Source organism: Eretmochelys imbricata, chromosome 10, assembly GCF_965152235.1.
Source record: "Eretmochelys imbricata isolate rEreImb1 chromosome 10, rEreImb1.hap1, whole genome shotgun sequence".
In the NCBI taxonomy this organism is placed as follows: Eukaryota; Metazoa; Chordata; order Testudines; family Cheloniidae; genus Eretmochelys; species Eretmochelys imbricata.
Genome location: NC_135581.1, coordinates 4,206,910 through 4,224,845, shown reverse-complemented (window position 1 = coordinate 4,224,845; position 17,936 = coordinate 4,206,910). Strand labels below are relative to the sequence as shown.

At 44.2% G+C, this 17,936-nt stretch overlaps 1 protein-coding gene across 1 annotated transcript; it reads left to right on the top strand.

The window, feature by feature from the left end:
• The first annotated feature begins 416 nt into the window (after positions 1-416).
• On the top strand, positions 417-6,271 carry GFER (growth factor, augmenter of liver regeneration). The gene is made up of 3 exons (XM_077828991.1): positions 417-629; positions 1,466-1,677; positions 4,168-6,271. The coding sequence occupies exons 1-3, from the start codon at positions 417-419 to the stop codon at positions 4,328-4,330; spliced, it is 588 nt and encodes a 195-aa protein (XP_077685117.1). The 3' UTR covers positions 4,331-6,271.
• Positions 6,272-17,936: the final 11,665 nt, after the last annotated feature.

Here is a 17,936-nt window from a genome sequence, read left to right as displayed (position 1 = left end):
GTCTGTTAAATTGGGAGGGGCATGGAATGGGCATCTGGGCATCCAGATGCTGGTGCTTAGCTTTAAATGCATGAGCAGCCCCACAGGTTCAAGAGGTCAAGTATGTGTGTGAAGGATCAGGGCTCTAGACTCCTCTGGCTTCAGTTTTTGTGGTCATTTCTACTTTTCACTCTCTGTAGCAGCTGCTCTAGGGTGGGCCAAGCCCAGGGAAAGGGGGCACAGAGCGCTGGGGTTTTACCACAGAAGGGGAAACCCCCAAGAGAAAGTTTTCCTTTTTTTTCTTTTCCGTTTCCTTCGCCTCTTCCTCCCTTTCATCCCTCACTCAGAGGCATCTCTCCCGCAGGCCAGGCCAGGCCGCCTCCCCGGCCCTAGGCTAACAGTTGCAGCGGGGCGGGAAGAAGGCCACCCGGCCCAACATGCATTGCGGTTCCAAGATGGCGGCGCCCAGTGAGCGCAGAGGAAACCCGGCTTCTGACCCGGCCGCCGGCCCCGGCTCTTTCTCTTTCCCCCTGCCCGGGCCGCCGGGCGCCGGGGCGGAGGAACAGCCCAGGAAGAAGCCGTGCCGGGCCTGCACAGATTTCAGGAGCTGGATCCGGGAGCAACGGAAGCAGACGGCCTCGCAGAGCGGGGTGAGGGGGCGGCCGGGAGCAGCGCCCCCCCCCCCCAGCGCGGGAGGGGCTGTGAGGAGAGATGAGCCCCAGCGATCCCCAGTCCCCTGCCGCCACGAGGGGGAGAATGGTTCCCTTCACGAGTTCCCCACCCCCTGTAATGTGCCCCCTGGGAATGACCCCTCTCCAGAATCCCCCTCTCCCTACAGATAGTGTTCGGCAGGGGAGTACGAATGAGCCCCCTTTCCCCCCCGCCCCTCACTCAGTGATGGAGGGGGTCATATGAGCGAGACATGCTTCCCCAGGACTCCCCTTACAGGATAGTGGGAATGAGAATCTCCACCCTGCCCGCACAGCCTTTCACAGGCTATGGGTGGAATAAGACACCCTCTCAGCACTCCCTTTCATAGGCAGTGGTTGATGAGGGAATATGAATGAGACACCCCCCACCCCCCAAACAAAAAACAAACAAAGCAAACTTTCCTTCACTGGCAATGGTTAACAGGAGAGTACAAATGACCCCCCCGCTCAAACTCCCCTTCACAGGCTATGGTTGACAGGGGGTAGGAATGAGGCACTCCCCACCCAGAACCTCCCCTTCACAGGGCATGGTTGATGGACAGAAGGTGTATGAGACAGTAGGCAAGTTATTTAACCTCTCTGAACCTCATCAACAAAAAGGGGAGTAATCATATTTGTCCACCTCATTTAAGGAGGTTTAGTTAGCTAATACCTGTATGGTCCTTGAATTGAAGGTGCGCTAGAAACACAAAGCATATGGGGTTAGTGTAAGGTATGTTAATTTTTTATCCCGAGTACTAATGTGCACATATAACCCTCTTGTTTCTCTGACCCAGGAAGCATATGTTGAAGAGGAGAAGGAGAAGCCTCCAGATTGTCCTCTAGACAGAGAAGAACTTGGGAGAAACACATGGTCTTTCCTTCACACTATGGCAGCATATTACCCAGATCACCCAAGCAATTCCCAGCAGCAAGATATGACACAGTTCATTAACTTATTTTCCAAGTTTTTCCCTTGTGAAGAATGTGCAGAAGATCTGAGGGAAAGGTGAGTCTTTAAAAAAAATATATCTACAGGTAAGGGATCAACCTAAAGTGTTGGACTCTAATGGTCTGGTTTGCAGATCAACTTTTCCAGTAGTTGGTGGCTTTATGGATATTCTGTATTGTATATTGTTTTGCCAAAATGTAGTTTTATGATTGAATTAATCATAAATAAGGACACAGGACATACACATTCAGAGGACAAACACTCTGCTGTCAGACAGCACAATAGCTCCAAGAACTAGTGAAAGGAGTTTTGTTTGTTTGCTGGTTTGAATCTGGCTCATAATGGTCACGCTGGGTCAGACCAAAGGTCCATCTAGCCCAGTATCCTGTCTTCCAACAGTGGCCAATGCCAGGTGCCCCAGAGGGAATGAACAGAACAGGTAATCATCAAGTGATCCATTCCCTGTCACTGATTCCCAGCTCACTACCCAAACTGTGCTCACTATACAAAATGTTCTTCTGAACCGCAAAGGACAGCCACATTGCCAGGTCAATATTAGGTTGGATCTTACCCAAAATACCACACTGCCAACCAATCCTTTAGTGTCTAAAACTAAAGTTTATTATAAAGAAAAAAGAGAGAACGAGAAAAGTTGTTAAATGGAAAAGCACTTAGGTACATACATAAGACTACAAAGTCCATCTATCAAGTTCTTAGCAGTGTTGGTGAGTTCACTGGCTTGAAAGTCCCTCTGGAACATGTCCACAGCTTGGATGGGTTATTCAGTCCTTGGTTCAAAGCTTTGTTTGTGGAAAAGTTACTTTAGACGTAAGAAGCAGGAATGAAGACAAAATGGAGAAGATGCAGCTACTCTTCATATTCTTTTGCCATGTGGCTTGTACTTTTTGTCCCAAACACAAAATTCACAGCACATGGCATGGAAAAGCCTTTGAGTTCTCTGTCCACAGGCATGCCCCTACATATCTTGCTGACTCATAAGGTGTATCCCCAGGCTCCTTTCCATGGCTTCATTGTCCTGCTGATGACAGACTAGGCAGTGCTGATGCCAATCTGTCTGGGAGTGTCACCCAGAAACAGCACAAGTTTTGAAATACAGATATACCATACATATCTATAACTCACAATAAAAAGGTGATACAAACATATAAATAAGATTATCGTACTTGGCCAATCATAACATTTTAACAGATACCTTACATGTCATATCTGGTCAGATTCCTTGCAATTTTATAATATTGGTATTAACCTTATTATAAAGTGTTCCACATATTCCATACGGTGTCATGCAAAGCTAAGAATCTCTGGTATCAAATCAATATCCTAACCTAGCAGGAAAAGTGAACTTCATGAAGAAGTTTATAGAAGTGTTTGCGTACTTCTTTCATAGATTCATAGATATTTAGGTCAGAAGGGACCATTATGATCATCTAGTCTGACCTCCTGCACAACGCAGGCCACAGAATTTCACCCACCACTCCTACAAAAAAAAAACCTCACACCTATATCTGTGCTATTGAAGTCCTCAAATTGTAGTTTAAAGACCTCAAGGAGCAGAGAATCCTCCAGCAAGTGACCCGTGCCCCATGCTACAGAGGAAGGCGAAAAACCTCCAGGGCCTCTTCCAATCTGCCCTGGAGGAAAATTCCTTCCCGACCCTTTCAAAAGGGAACTAAAGATTCAATACAGAACTTCATATTTATTACGTGGAGATGAGAAATCCTTGTCTTTCACCAGAGCAAAGAGATCTTAAAAAGCTACTCCAGTAATGATATTTTTACTGCTTTGGAGGGGGTACCAATTTATCACGATTAGCAGCTGCATAATGCAGATCTGTGGTTGCTAGCCAGCCTGTGTCACATTGGGGAAATAGAATCAATGATTTTGAGCTTCCAAAAACAGCCTTGCCTCAGTGACTGAAACAATCAGCTTACGCTAGCGCAGGCTGCAGAAGGAATGGCTGAATACAATACATGAGGAGGGCTGATATATGTTCTGTCTGCTAGAGGGCGGAGCTCCATCTTCTGTACACCCAAGCCAATTCGTTATCCACAAATGGAATTATCTAGTGCAAAAAAAAAAAAAAAAAAAGCAGCTTTGTATTTGAGAGCTCGATAATGACTAAAACACCTTGATGGAGCCCAACATAGAAAAGATGTTCATTATTATTTTCTTAATTTGCCAAGAGATTCTCTCAAATCAAATTATTTATGAGCCTGAACGCTTTTTGCCATGGATAAACTGTTTGGATTGCCATCTAATTTTTTCCCAACCAAGGATGTGACTGTTAAGGAGCTTCAGGAGTGCACCTAACTCACATGCATCCAAGTCAATTACAGACTTTAATGTGGAGGTGCAACCTGCAATGAATACAGATCTCAATATGCTGGCCTTTATGGTCTCTGTGAGACATCTCAAAATAGAGGATGAGGGAGGCTCTGACCATCTGTGGGCCACACAACTGCTTTGGAGTGTGAAATCAGTGCCTATAAAGTAGTAAACAGCATTTGATTCCTCTTCCCTCTGCAGATTACGCACAAATCAGCCTGATGCCAGCAGCAGGAATAATTTATCCCAGTGGCTGTGCCTGCTTCATAATGACGTCAACAGGAAGTTGGGGAAGTCTGAATTTGACTGCTCCCGAGTGGATGAACGCTGGCGAGATGGTTGGAAAGATGGTTCCTGTGATTAATCTATAGAGACTCTACAGGAAATCAGACCAATTCTAATATAATAATCATCCCTGATGTGAACTCAGTACAAGGAGATGCAGCTAAATAGTTTGTATGTTTGGTTGACATGACTTGTGGAAATAAATGTGTCTCCTGCTCTAAAAGGCAACTCAGAGATCTTATCCCAACTAATATATGGTCATGTAGCTGCTGGGACTGGCACCATGTGCCACAGGAACTGCCGGAACCTTGCAAAACTCTGTCATTGTGACAGTTCACAGTAAGGAAAAGTCTCTCAATTTCTATAGTTCTAGGGGCACCTTGTGACTGCTGTTCCTTTCACTTTTTACATACTCCTAGGCTCCTCTTCTACATTTTTGTTTATCTGCAAACATTACCTTCAAGTTTTAGGCAGTGCCTTTCTTCCTCTATGTCACTTCAGCCTGTTCTGCTGGTCTTACAACTGGCAGCACCACTACAAATCCATAAATCTGCTCCATTCTGTGCCTACCATGTCGTCCTTGATCTCTTCTTCCAAAGTCTGAGCTGTTGTCTGTTAATGCTATTTAACCATTAATTCACCTTGCTGAAAGGCCTCAAGGCAGAGAGATTTTATTTAAACATTAAAAATCATGGAATCCAGGTCTCTTATTCCAGCCATGATAAATATCCTCATTTTGTATGTTCCTTTGTCTAATCTTCCAAGAGGGCATTGCAGGAAGAAAAAAGAAAGAAGCACAAAAACCCCAAGTAGAACGAATGGCACGAAGTCAGTAGCTGAATTTTAAACACTGTGATTTGATTGCTAATTGTTTGGGCTCATTGGGAGCATGATGTAAGAATTCCCATGGAACCACCTGCTTTTAAAGTATATATTTATTTTTAATCTCTGCTGTGAATTTTTGTTGTTTGTAGAAGTTGTTGCAATGATGTGTGAGTGTATGTTATCTGGTTGTAATGAAGCCAATTCAGATGAGTTTTACATATAAGAGTGGTAAAATGCTGCCTGTGTTCTGAAATCCTTGATAGATAATAACAGACTGGACTGGTCTGTATGCTCCTAAGGTGAAATTCTGCCTTGGGCAGGCCCTCTGCTCTAAAGTTCTATGTCTTGTTAGACAGTCTTAAATAATATCTAGGGCTCTAGGCCCTGGATTGTGGACTTAAAGTGGTGCATGGTGTGAAATTCACCCCTAGTAACTGGTCAAGTTCCATAATGTGTATTGGGCCTCTAGGTCTGCACTACTGCATCAGTATATTCTTGAGTGTGGTATGTGAGAGAATATTTCAGATGATAGTTTAAAATACTTAAGTTGCTTTGCTGGGCTTTGTCTATGTAGACAAATATAAATTGTTAGAATTAGTGCAAGATAGTATGAAATCTTTAATATCTTTTTTCCCTAAATTTATAAGGATTTCTGGGTACCAAATGGTCACGTGACATTCTGTGACATGTGACAGTATCTTATGGGTCTCTTTTCTGCTGATGCTTTAAAATTGTTTGAGGGTTTTTGGTGAGCATCCTAAGTGTGTCGTCTTATGAGCTACTTCAACATAAGCAGTGATTTATGGAAGTAGATTGGGGGTGGCATGGAAATTGTAATGGGTGGTGTCTCTGTAAGTGAAGGGCGCTAATACCTTCTATTAGCAAACATCTGATTCCAAGACTATGGTACCAAGGGCTCCTTGGAGAACAGTAAACAATCAAAGCAGTTCAGATGATTTGACCCTCTATTACCCTTTCAAGCCAGACCTGTTAAAACAATACCATACTGTGTTTTTATCCAAGTTAGTTGCGTTCAGCAGGCAGTGTATTTTATCTCACTGTCTGCAATATTGATCCTATGTGTAACCTTTCATGCTAATTAAACTGAAGCTTGATTTCCTATCATTTTTATGATTTAACTGAATTGGGACTTCAGGACATGATTTAGGTTATTAAAAAAAGCTCATTAAAAGTATCTCGGTGTATGTTTAGCTTCTTGGAACTAATACATTCCAAATATCTCAACCTCCGAATCCAATATTTACGATAGTGTGAAATTCATACCTGTGCAGAGGATCAGCACAAGGCCTATGGACCACTAACATCCCTCTGCAGACCTCAAAACAGTGCTTAAATCAATATCCTCAGTTGACATCTGCCTATTGCATATGCTCATCAGCAAATTCTGGCTACTTGTTTGTTAATAGGGCAGATCGTAACTGCGCTGAGTGGTTAGCTGGTAACGATAGCAAAAGTTAGTGTTCTCTTTTATGTTTACACTCTACAGGATTGCTTTGGTTTGTCATGTATTTTTCAGGCCTAATTTCATATCTGTGGTTTTGCTTCGTGGTGTTTTTTCCTCATTATAGGTCACATCTAACATTTTGATCTTATTTGTGCAATTTCTTTAGGGTGTTTGTAGTCATGTAGGGAGGGAAAAAGCATGAGTTTTTAATTTTAATGCATATGATGCATGTAGTTCTAAGAATCAGTGTTTCTATTTCCTATTGATATCAAAATAGGACAAATTATTTCACCTCTGATTTCTCCACTCCATGGAGCTTTATGAAGAGAACAGATCTCCTGGCTTGCGTTTGTATCACCATCTGAGAAACAGTAAGTGGAATTGAACACACTCCACAGGGTTATTGGAAGGCATCATTAATGCCAGTAAAGTGCTGTGATTCCCTTCAATGAAAGGGGCCATAGACATGAAGTTATTCTGTAGGCAAGGTTCTTGCCTGTCAATTTTTGCCCTAATTTGGCTAACAGTGGAGTACCTGTTACTCTCATTGAGTCAGTGGGAGACAAATTGTGGATTCAACACACCCTTTCAGGATCAGACCTGTAACTGCACCACAGAACAACTGAAGTGTGGCAGAACTCAAGCAGACAGGTGTCCAGAGTTTTCATCCGTAGTGGCTAGTAGCCAGTGTAAAGGGGATAGTCATGTTAACTACATTCAAGCTAGGCTTAGGAGAGGCAGGTGCTCCTTAATGATCACCTGGGACATAATTCCAACACTGCTCCTGTTATACCAATAAAATAAAAACCAGCAGGATCTTATTAAAGGGGAAAAGGCAAAATGCCACATTTATTGTGAATACAGAAAGAATCCTAGTAAGCAGTTAGTTATAGCTATAACATTCCATTCAATTTCATATTTATTCACACATTCATTCATACACACAGGTTCCTCAAGGTTGTTATCATAGTTACCAGCCTTAGAGTTGCTCATGTCAAGCCCACTGGCCAGGTGGCCTGGACATGAGGAGGGAGCAGGGCCTTGTCAGATGCACATCTGATGCTCCTGGAAGTTGGTTTGCAGAATCAGACCCCAGAGTTCTCACTTTCTAGAGTCCATTTTTATAGGAATTTCTTCCTAGGTGAGTCTATGGGAATTGCTTCATCATGCTGTTGCTGAATCAATCAGCAGATGGCACATTCCTGACGGCTCCGTGCTGCCAGATGTTATCTTGTTCTTTGATTCTCCCATTCTTAAGGGTGTTGGGTGGATTCCAGTCTGCCCTCTGGGGGTCCTCTAGTTATTTCCACTTGATGCCTTCTTCAGCCGATGGACACTGGATTCTTAGGCTGGCACCTCCCTGATCATTCAGTTATTATCCACACCAAGCATCCATCCACATACATCCTCTATCTCCTATTTTAAATCACAATTGTTAACAAAGCAAGATGAATACAACAAAAGGGCGGGGAGTCTCTGGGTGCTGTTTCTGTTGTTACAGAGTATTGCTTTGAGTCTCTGTGTGAGTAGTTGTTGTTACAAAGAATTGCTTTGAGAACAGACTCTGTCTTACAATGTACTAACACAATTAGCAGCTTGCAAGTTTCACACAGAGGGAGAGAAACAGTACTAAAAAACTAAGAGACCTCTTAATTAGTAATACCCTGGAATTTAAACTATGGGGAATCAAACTCATTTGTGATTTTAATACAGAACTTCTTTAATATGATCCAACACTCCTTGCAGCATTTAGCATGACAAAACATGCTGCTCTCACTAGCCAGTTTGCATTCACAATGGTGGTGGGGCTTGCAGAACAGAGATCAGGGAGCAACAAGGGAATCATCTGACTTCCGAATAAGGCAGCTCTGCCTCCCATTGCTGGTAAGTAATCTGTGGGGATGACGACTGAAGCTTTGGGAGGGACAATGTCTAAGATTTTCCCAAGGATTAACTGTTTCTGTGCAGCATATTGGGTGTAAATATTCTCCTTTACAACTAGAGCCCTGGGGATAGTTCTACCCATTAATTTTTTTTAACCCTTTAAACCTGTGTCAGCAAATATAAGGAATCTCCTCTTCCCTGCTGCAAGTTCATGATACCCATCTTGTGCTGATTGCTGCAGACAGGGACTATGCTCCATGCTTTTTTTTTTAAGTCCTGGTTTCCTAGCCCTACAAGCCTCTTTTGCCTACAGCACAGGGGATGGCAATGCAAGCTCCCCCTCCATTGTGCATTGATGGGGAGGGTCTGCTTGTAGGAACGAAAGCACAAGCTCTGTCTCCATGGATATCCAATACCCAGCACTTCTGTGGAGACTGCCAGCAAGGTAGATGTGATGTGAGCAGTATCCACTGGGAATGAAAACACTGACTCGTTCATGTCCATCACCAAGCAGCTAACAGGTTTAGGGCTGGTTTCAGAGTAACAGCCGTGTTAGTCTGTATTCGCAAAAAGAAATGGAGTACTTGTGGCACCTTAGAGACTAACCAATTTATTTGAGCATGAGCTTTCGTGAGCTACAGCTCACTTCATCAGGTTTAGGGCTGTTGCTTACTACTAACCTAGGTCAAATTTGAACCAATGCTCATACTCTATTACTAATCCCTTGAGCCATCAACTTCATTTATAGGACTCCTCTTAAAGTTTCCAGTAACAAAGATAACCAATAGCAGCATCAGTATTTTATCTGCCTAGCTTTGAAACTGTTCTCCCTGCCTCGGGCATGTGACAATCTGCCCAGCACACCTTGGTCTATCAGTGCTTAGTGAATCAGAAGCTTCTACAGCACCAAGAGTTGTAATGGAGTCCTCGTGGGTATGCTGCATGAAAGACTTCTCCAGTGGAAAACCCTGCAACCTGAGTAGCAGTGATCAGATCAGGGCCCAGTAGGCGGGACTCCTGGGTTCTGTTCCTGATGCCTACTGCCTCGCTGTGTGCCCTATGCTGAAAGGTGCTCTGTCAGTGCGAAGTGTTATTTCTGTGCATTGTGCTGGCACAGGTGTTTGCTTTTCCTTGATGTTACAAAAAAGAAAGGAGGACTTGTGGCACCCTAGCGACTAACCAATTTATTTGAGCATAAGCTTTCGTGAGCTACAGCTCACTTCATTGGATGCATTCAGTGGAAAGGTGCCACAAGTCCTCCTTTTCTTTTTGTGGATAGAGACTAACATGGCTGCTACTCTGAAACTTGATGTTACAGCAATCCATCCATGTAAAAGCTCTGCTGGGCCAAGTTTTCTTCTCATGCGTGAAACACCATCACGCTTGCCCCTAAAGCACTGCCCACCCCAACCCCCTTTAGGATCTCAGCTACACTGTGATGTTGAAGTTTGTATCAGTTCTGCAGAAGTGTTCTTTTGCATTTCAACCAAGTAGCCACTGGAGGGCAACAGAGCATATGTTTCCTGAACTTCCCTATTTCTTTCTCATGCTTTTAGATCACAGCAGAAACTGTCCAAGCCACCCTTGCTACTAGTTCCCTTTCTGTGGATGGTGGGAGGGAATTTCTCATTTGTTACTCTTCAAGCCAATGGCATGTTGATTTTAACTCTGGTTCTGTGGTTACCGGTCATAAGCACTGCTCCTTTCATGGTTCCCTTTTAGGGAGAGAAGTGAGAGAGGGGGAACTCCCCTGCCTGTCGCTGAAATCTGCACTCAGCACCATAGGCAAACACCCATCAGCATCCAGAGAGTATGTCCAGCGTGCCTTCTACCTGGTGTTCCTAGTAGTTAGTCCCTAAATGCTCCCAGGCATATGGCAAATAAGGGAATGGAAACACCACTTTAAAAGCATTTGCCTTATCTGCTCATTTTATAACCATTTTCTCAGCTAAAGGATTTTTCTGAGGCTTATGTATTTTCTGCTGCTGTGCAAATGGTGCTAGATTCTGTAAAGACAACTAAGAATAGTATTAGTTCTTAGCATCTGTTCTCAAACCGCTTTACCCTTGGGGAAACTGAGGTAGAGAGTGGTGAGGTGACTTGCCCAGGGTCACTCAACAGGCTATTGGCAGAGCTAGGAATGGACCTCAGGTCTCTTGAGTCCTAGTCCAGTACTTTAGCAACTATGCCACACTACCTAGACAATCCGTGCCCCAAGGAACTTAGACTAAAATGTTGGCATTAAAGGTCCCTACCTTGTGTGTTGTGTCAGCTCCTCCCACCTATGGGGGAAGGGCTGCCCTGCTTCTTCTTCCCTCCCTTTGGTGGCCTGCTGCAGAAGAGCAGCTTTAAGTTATGGTCTGCTTCACAGAGCCTTCACCCAGTTGCAGAGGCTGCAAAGGAGATCAATTGAATCAGCATGTTTCCTGGCTCTCTTGCTTCCTCTCCAACCAGTGCCACCTACCTTTTCCTGAAGGCAGCCTAGCCCAGGGCTGAACTGGGCCCCTGTGCTGCAACCAGGAACAATAGGAGTCATTGATCAATTCACTGTTTTGCTATCTCTGCACCAGCGAACAGTACTGAGGCCTCAACAAGAACAAGGAAGTTCATTATTTTAAATATATATTTATATTGCAGTAGCACCCAGAGACCTCAAACAAGCCAGGCCAGACTGCTGAGTGCTGTACAAACAGAAAATGATCATCCCTGGCCTTAAGAGCTGGTGGGTGAGATGGTGGTAGCAAACATAATAGGATGTGTACCATTCTTAGCCAGGAGCAGTGATCACAACTCGCTTTGTGTGGCAGAAACTCTGAGTTTGCATGGGTCCAAGAGACAGAGAGCAAATGGCAATGTTAAATTAACCCCCCCCCCGCCTTTAAAAAACAAGTCAGATGTTCCACCCAGCTCCCTTCAGAGTGTTTCTCTCTTTTGTTAAAGCACTGAGCTGTATTTTCTAAAACTCAAGCACTGGACCGTGACTGAGCACTTCCCCCTTTGACTCTTAACTAGTTTTAGACAGGACCCAGCTTTTCTCTGCCTTTGTCATTTACAGCTGGTGTGAAACGCTACCAGTGGTGTAAATCAGTGGAGAATTGTGACTGGGTGTGGTTTACACTCACTTTGGACAAGTTTAAATGACAATACAGGGTGCAGAGTAGTGGAGAAAGCTGGCCTTGAGGGTAAGGAAAAGGGCTGGGACTGAGGAGATCTTGCTTCAATTCCTAGCACTGTCAGACTCCCTGTGTGACTTTGGGTAAGTCAGTCTCTCTGGCCTTAGTTCCCCATCTGTAATGCAGGAAAAATTCCACACACACCCCCCCCCGGGCCTTTGTCTGCCTTTCCTGTTTAGATTATAAGCTTTTTGGGAGAGGGACTGTGATTCTCTCAGCGCATGTACAGCATCTAGCACATTTGGGTCCTGAACTTAGTACGTGCTACTGTAATACAGTTAGGCTCCACAAGTTTTTGTCAAGCTGCAATTTTCCTTTGAACTCCAGGGATTCCTTTAGTATTCACAGTGCATGATCATTTAAAACACAAAAAGCCGTTCCCCATTTTCAAAATGTAACTGCAGATCCCATCCTCATCACCCATTTCTAGGTTTTTGAGACCTCGCCTGACAGCTCTTGTATTCTCAGGCAACAGAGAAATACAAAACGAAACGAGCTGCAAGTGTTCCTCTTGCAAGGGTTCCTAATGGTTCACTGTAGCTCAGATGAGAGCTGTAGTAGCTACACATGTCAGATCACTGCTCAGGCTACCATGAATCTGCCCCTTGTCTTTGTAGCTGTCCATCTCTGTTCTCATTCCCATCCCTGCTTCACTGGAGTACTGAGCAGATAGCAGGTGACTAGTGCAAAAAGCAACTGTTTGGTCTGGCTCGCCACAGAATGTGACTTGCTGCCCTAGATCTAATGGAGTGTATGGAGTTCAGCTAGGGATCCTCCTTTCCTTTCATCCGATTCATCGTGAAGTATCGGAGCTCTTTCTTGACCTACCAACATTCAGCCCTGGCCTCATGCCAGGGTAGATTAAAGGTTTGGAAAATCCGATATTTGGAACCCCCTCAAAACCGTGTTGTGCTCTGAAACCTTTAGTGAAGGAATACACACTGTGTTCACTGGATTGGATTGGACTGCACTGCACTCCCAGAACTCCCCCCCCTGGTCACTAGAAAATCCTCTGGCTTTTTTGTGGCCAGTCTTGGGGTTTTGTGAACCCATCTGTCTAGTGCAAATACCATCTTAGGGATGCAGAATGTAACTAACCAAGATTCCCCTGGCAGTTTCCGTTAGAGAAGTTACTCTCCACTTCCCCTCCTTTTACAAAAATATCATCTTGTGTTTTCTGCTTATTAAATGGCTGCTGAATTCCACCTCAGAGGTGGCTGCATTTCAGCAGTGGATGAGTGATTATATAAATAGCCTTAAGGTAACTTTGGGATGCTCCAGAATGGAAGACACTATATAGCTCTGGAACAACAGCATGCTCAGGTATTGTCAGTGGAAGAATCCATTAGCTCTGATACGGTGCATCATGGATTCCCACGCACTCCCTGAAAAGATTTCCATTAGCTCTTTTCTATCTTCCCAGAGGCTAATTGTATGAGGCAATTTTGTTCAGACGCTGGTGGGTGCCAAGCAAAGCATTTCAGAGCAGCGTGATCATAAACAACAACATGTTTATGTTTGCTAAAGGGCAAAGCATTGCAATTGCATGTGCCAGTCCAGTAATAAACAGAGAACATGCTCCTATCACCATTCCCATCTGCTTGAACAGACCAGGTCAAATTCAGCCTGATGTAGTTTAGCTGAAGACAATGGACTTTACACCATGGATGAAATCTGGCCCTTTGGCTTGCAGGGGCTAAGCATCTGAAAAGTGCTTACTCTTAACTTATTCTGAGTGCCGATCTGAATCGGTTTCACTGTAAATTCACTAGCAACATTGCCATCAGGGCTGAAGAGCTTAAAAACGACCTACCGATGTGAAAGTTTCAATGAACCAGATGTGGCCATAGATTGGGTTACTCTTGAGTAAGAGCAGGGACAGAGAAAAAAAATCCTCCAGTGCAACTCTGGTGCAGGGAAGAAGTCAAGGACCTTAATGTATTTGGTTACATTGGCTTATGTTGCCTGCCGCCATACTTCATATGGGCCTGATCCTGTGCCCAGTGAAATCAGTGCTAAAGCTGGTCTTTAGAGATGATGCCCTTTACGCTACCTGGGCAAGCCACTCTACAGCTGTGTCTACACTAGCACTTTTGTTGGTGAAGCTTTTGTCAGCCAAGGGTGTGAAAAAACAGTCCCCTGACTGACACAAGTTTTCCGGACAAAAGTGCTAGTATGAACATCGCTTACGTCACTCACTGGGGGGGGGGGGGAGGGGTTAATTCTGCCGGCAGGAGAGCTCTCTCCTGCCGTCAAAGAGCGGCCACATGGGAGACTTCACAGCTGCACGGCAGCAGCGGTACAGCTGTGCCACTGTAAGGTCCATAGTGTAGACATAGCCTAAAAAGCGGCATGAGAGGAGATAAGGCCTGACATGAAAGTCAATGGGAGTTTGGTTATTGACTTCAATGGGAGCGAGATCCCACACTCCAGGAGCTCAGTGGATTATATTAATATACAGGAGAATTTCAGTGCGGCAGCTGTGCTAATGCCCAAGGCCCCATGACAGTGATATCTGAACATCTCCAGGTGTTGGTGTCAGCCAACAAGAGCCAGATGACTTCTGGGGTACAGCAGGAGGGATCAAGTGAGTTTAAACCAAGTCCCACAATTCCTCTTGATGGTATCTCATCATCTGCCACAAGATTTTTCCAGAATGCGTAGAGCCTAAACGCAGCACTTGGTACCCTGGGATGCCTACTCAGTGTGCAGCTCACGTCTATCAAACAGTGCTGCCTAATGTGAATACTGCTTCAAAAGCAAAGTATCTTAACCCACTGACCAGCATATGCACAGCAGTGTGAATGGACACAATCACTGTAGGATCGTTTATATCCCTATACTGCAACTTCTGCATGTAGACAAGACCCGAGTGGTGAAGGGGAAGATGCCCTTCTCAGGCTACGTCTAGACTGGACGCTATGGTGGCACGCCTGCAGTGCGGCAGCTATGCCACTGTAGCCCTTCAGTGGGGACCCGTATACAGCGATGGGAGGGGTTCTCCGGTCATTGGAGTAAATCCACCTCTGAGAGGTGGTAGCGAAGTCAAGGAAAGAATTTCGGTCAATCTCGTACTGTCTACGCGGGGACTTAGGTCAGCTTAACTACGTCACCCAGGGGTGTGGCTTTTTCACAGCCCTGAGCAATGTAACAAAGTTGATTAATTTTCTAGTGTAGACCAGCCCCTCAGGTTTCAGAGAAAGAGCTGTGTTAGTCTGTCTTTGCAAAAAGAAAAGGAGTACTTGTGGCACCTCAGTGACACAAGAGTAACTACTTCACTGAAAGCTGTGTAAGAATAGCTAGGAGCAGAATTCACCCCAATGGACATGAGCACATATATGGCGCCCATCAATAAAAAACAAACAACTGCAATTCTTTATTGATATAAGAATAAATGTTGGATAACTATGGACTGACAAGAACAAGTGTATACAAGCCCCCAGACACAGCAGTCAGTAGGGGTTTGGGAGGCCTGCAGTAATTACATAATCAATATCTTGTATTATATACATGCAGCCTTCTGAATTTCTTTTACTCATTTCTTAGAGGGTTTTAGATTCACAGCACCAGGCTCTTTAGAACAATTGGTCTCATTTATACTCATATCAGGCCTAATAATAAACTTTACGATGTCTTTTCCTCTCTAAAAGAATTTTATCTCAGTGCAAGACAGTTGCTGTTGAGAGTTTTTATCCCATGCTCTACGTTTAGTTTACTGCAGCCATGAAAATCTGCATCAGGCCAACTGAAAGATTAGTTAGTCAAGTCTCTGGGTTAATGTTGACATTTCCTTCCCATATCTTGCTTTCAAAGCAGTGACTCCAGGTGCTGGGCTCATGCCCAAAAATTAATTAGGTCTTAGAGCACTATGGATGTGCAGGCTGTTAATGCTCCAATCATAAAACTCAAGAGGTCATCTAGTCCAGCCTCCTGCACTCATAGCGGGACTAAGTATTATCTAGGCCATCCCTGAAATGTGATTTTAAGAGCAGGTTAGACAAACCTCCAATGATGGAGATTCCACAACCTTCCTGGGCAATTTATTCCAATGCCTTACCACCCTGACAGTTAGGAAGCTTTTCTTAATGTCCAACCTAAACCGCCCTTGCTGCAATTTAAGTCCATTGCTTCTTGTCCTATCCTCAGAGGTTAAGGAGGAGAACAATTTTTCTCCCTCCTCCTCCTTGTAAACAACCTTTTATGTACTTGAAAACTGATATGTCCCCTCTCAGTCTTCTCTTGATTAAACAAACCCAGTTTTTTCAATCTTCCCTCATAGGTCATGTTTTCTAAACTTTTAATCATTTTTGTTGCTTGCCTCTAGACTTTCTCCAGTTTGTTCACATCTTTCCTTAAATGTGGCGCCCAGAACTGGACACAATGCTCCAGCTGAGGCCATATCAGCGCGGAGTAGAGGGGAAGAATTATTTCTTGTGTCTTGCTTACAACACGCCTGCTAATACATCCCAGAATGATGTTTACTTTTTTGCAACAGTGTTACACTGTTGACTCATATTTAGCTTGTGATCCACTATGACCCCCAGATCCCTTTCCACAGTAGGCAGTCTTCCTAGGCAGTCATTTCATCTCTATCGGGGAGGGGGGGAGACCTGCCTCATCTCCCACCGCAATGTATTCAGGGTTACCAACTCTCATGATTTTATCACGAGTCTTGCCATATTTGGTGTTTTTTTCTTAAAGCTCCAGCTCCTGGAGTCATGTGATTAGGTAAGAGTCTCACCTGTTATCTTTTAGGAGAGGTACATTATTAGGCGCCTTGTGTCTGTACATAACTAAGTGATGAAAATGTGGTCAGTCTGCAAGGATCTACTGTTGATAACCCTACATAGAAGCGGTGCAGTGGGCTGTGGCTTCTATAGCCCCTGACTGTGCAAATGATCTGTGCCCCTTCTCTGTGGGGAGGGAATTCTATCTGCACAGTGTAAGCACGTATCACAGGGCTTTTGTGGATTATTTACCTGGTACAGTGTGGTTCAAAAGAAGCCATGCTGGTCTGTCATGAAGGAACACAGGACCTGTCATGCTGGGGCAGAACAGTGATCTAGCCGGTCTGCTACCCTGTCTGCAACAGAGACTTATCCTGCGTGCATCAGAGGCAAATAGACCCCATCCAGTTGTGCAATATTACAACATAGGGAAGGGGCTGGATTTTTTCATGACTTTTTAGACATGCCCCCAGCTTACCTGTTGTTGGCTGGCCGTGTATACCCTGATACTGCTTTTTCAACAACGTGAAATTAAATGGGATTAGAAGTACAGTTTACAATGGGTAGCGGTTCTGCATTATGAGCATAAAACCAGCAGGGAAGGAAAGCTAAAGCTGCTTCATCGTAAACTATTGCACAGGCTGTTTGGACTCGGCAGAAGTTAGACAGATGAGACTTGAGAGAAAAGCGACAAGCCTCAGATCTGGGATCTCTCTGAGGAACTTAATTTATGTGCTTTGGTCATGCTCCAAAGACTCCAGACTTAATTTGGTCTGGACATTTATTTGTCCTGAAATTATCATCATTTGTATTACAGTAGTGCCTAGAGGATCCTGCCAAAATGATGGCCCCATTGTGTTGGGCACAGTACAAATACATAGTAAGAGACCATTCCTGACCCAAAACACTTGTAATCTAAATAGACAAGACAGAGTGTGGAGGGGAAATGTGGTACAGAGGTGAAATTACTTGCCCAAGGTTACACAGAGCCAGGAATAGTGACCATGTCTCCTGACTCACAGTCCAGTTCTCTATTCACTGGACCAAGCTGCCTCTCTGCATGATGAATCCTGCCACATTTTAGTATCATCCATTGTTCTGAGACTGAGAAAGTATCTGTCCACAGCCTTGTCTTACGCAAAGAGGTTATTGGTGTGTAAGTGGAACACTGATCATACAGCAATCGTTAGAACAGGGACTGCCAAGGTGAAGATGCATTCTTAGAAAGATTAATTTATACTATACAGGTACAACGTTAACTATCAGGGCACAGTGTCATTTGGGGGAATTTCTTGGGCCATATTAAAAGCTACTCTAGTATTGATCTTACCCATTCATGACCACTTGCATCACTACACTGAGGGTAGGGGATCATAAGTGCACATTCATAAACAAAGAGCCACATTGTGTGAACATATAAGTTGCTAACAAATGTAAAACAGCAAAATCATGAACAGCTACATCACCAGAAAGCAACCTCCAGGCAGAAATCTCAATCTTCCAGCACACATTCCAATATTGCAAACATAGCTCCCTAGTCTAGCTCTAAACAAAAACTGCAACCTTCCCTCTGACCTTCATCCATGAATAGGCCTCTTAAACCGTCAACCC

Coding starts and splice junctions, on each gene's coding strand:
- GFER (XM_077828991.1), top strand. CDS start 417: ATGCATTGCGGTTCCAAGATGGCGGCGCCCAGTGAGCGCAGAGGAAAC. Junction 630..1,465: donor AGACGGCCTCGCAGAGCGGG/GTGAGGGGGCGG, acceptor TCTCTGACCCAG/GAAGCATATGTTGAAGAGGA. Junction 1,678..4,167: donor GCAGAAGATCTGAGGGAAAG/GTGAGTCTTTAA, acceptor TTCCCTCTGCAG/ATTACGCACAAATCAGCCTG.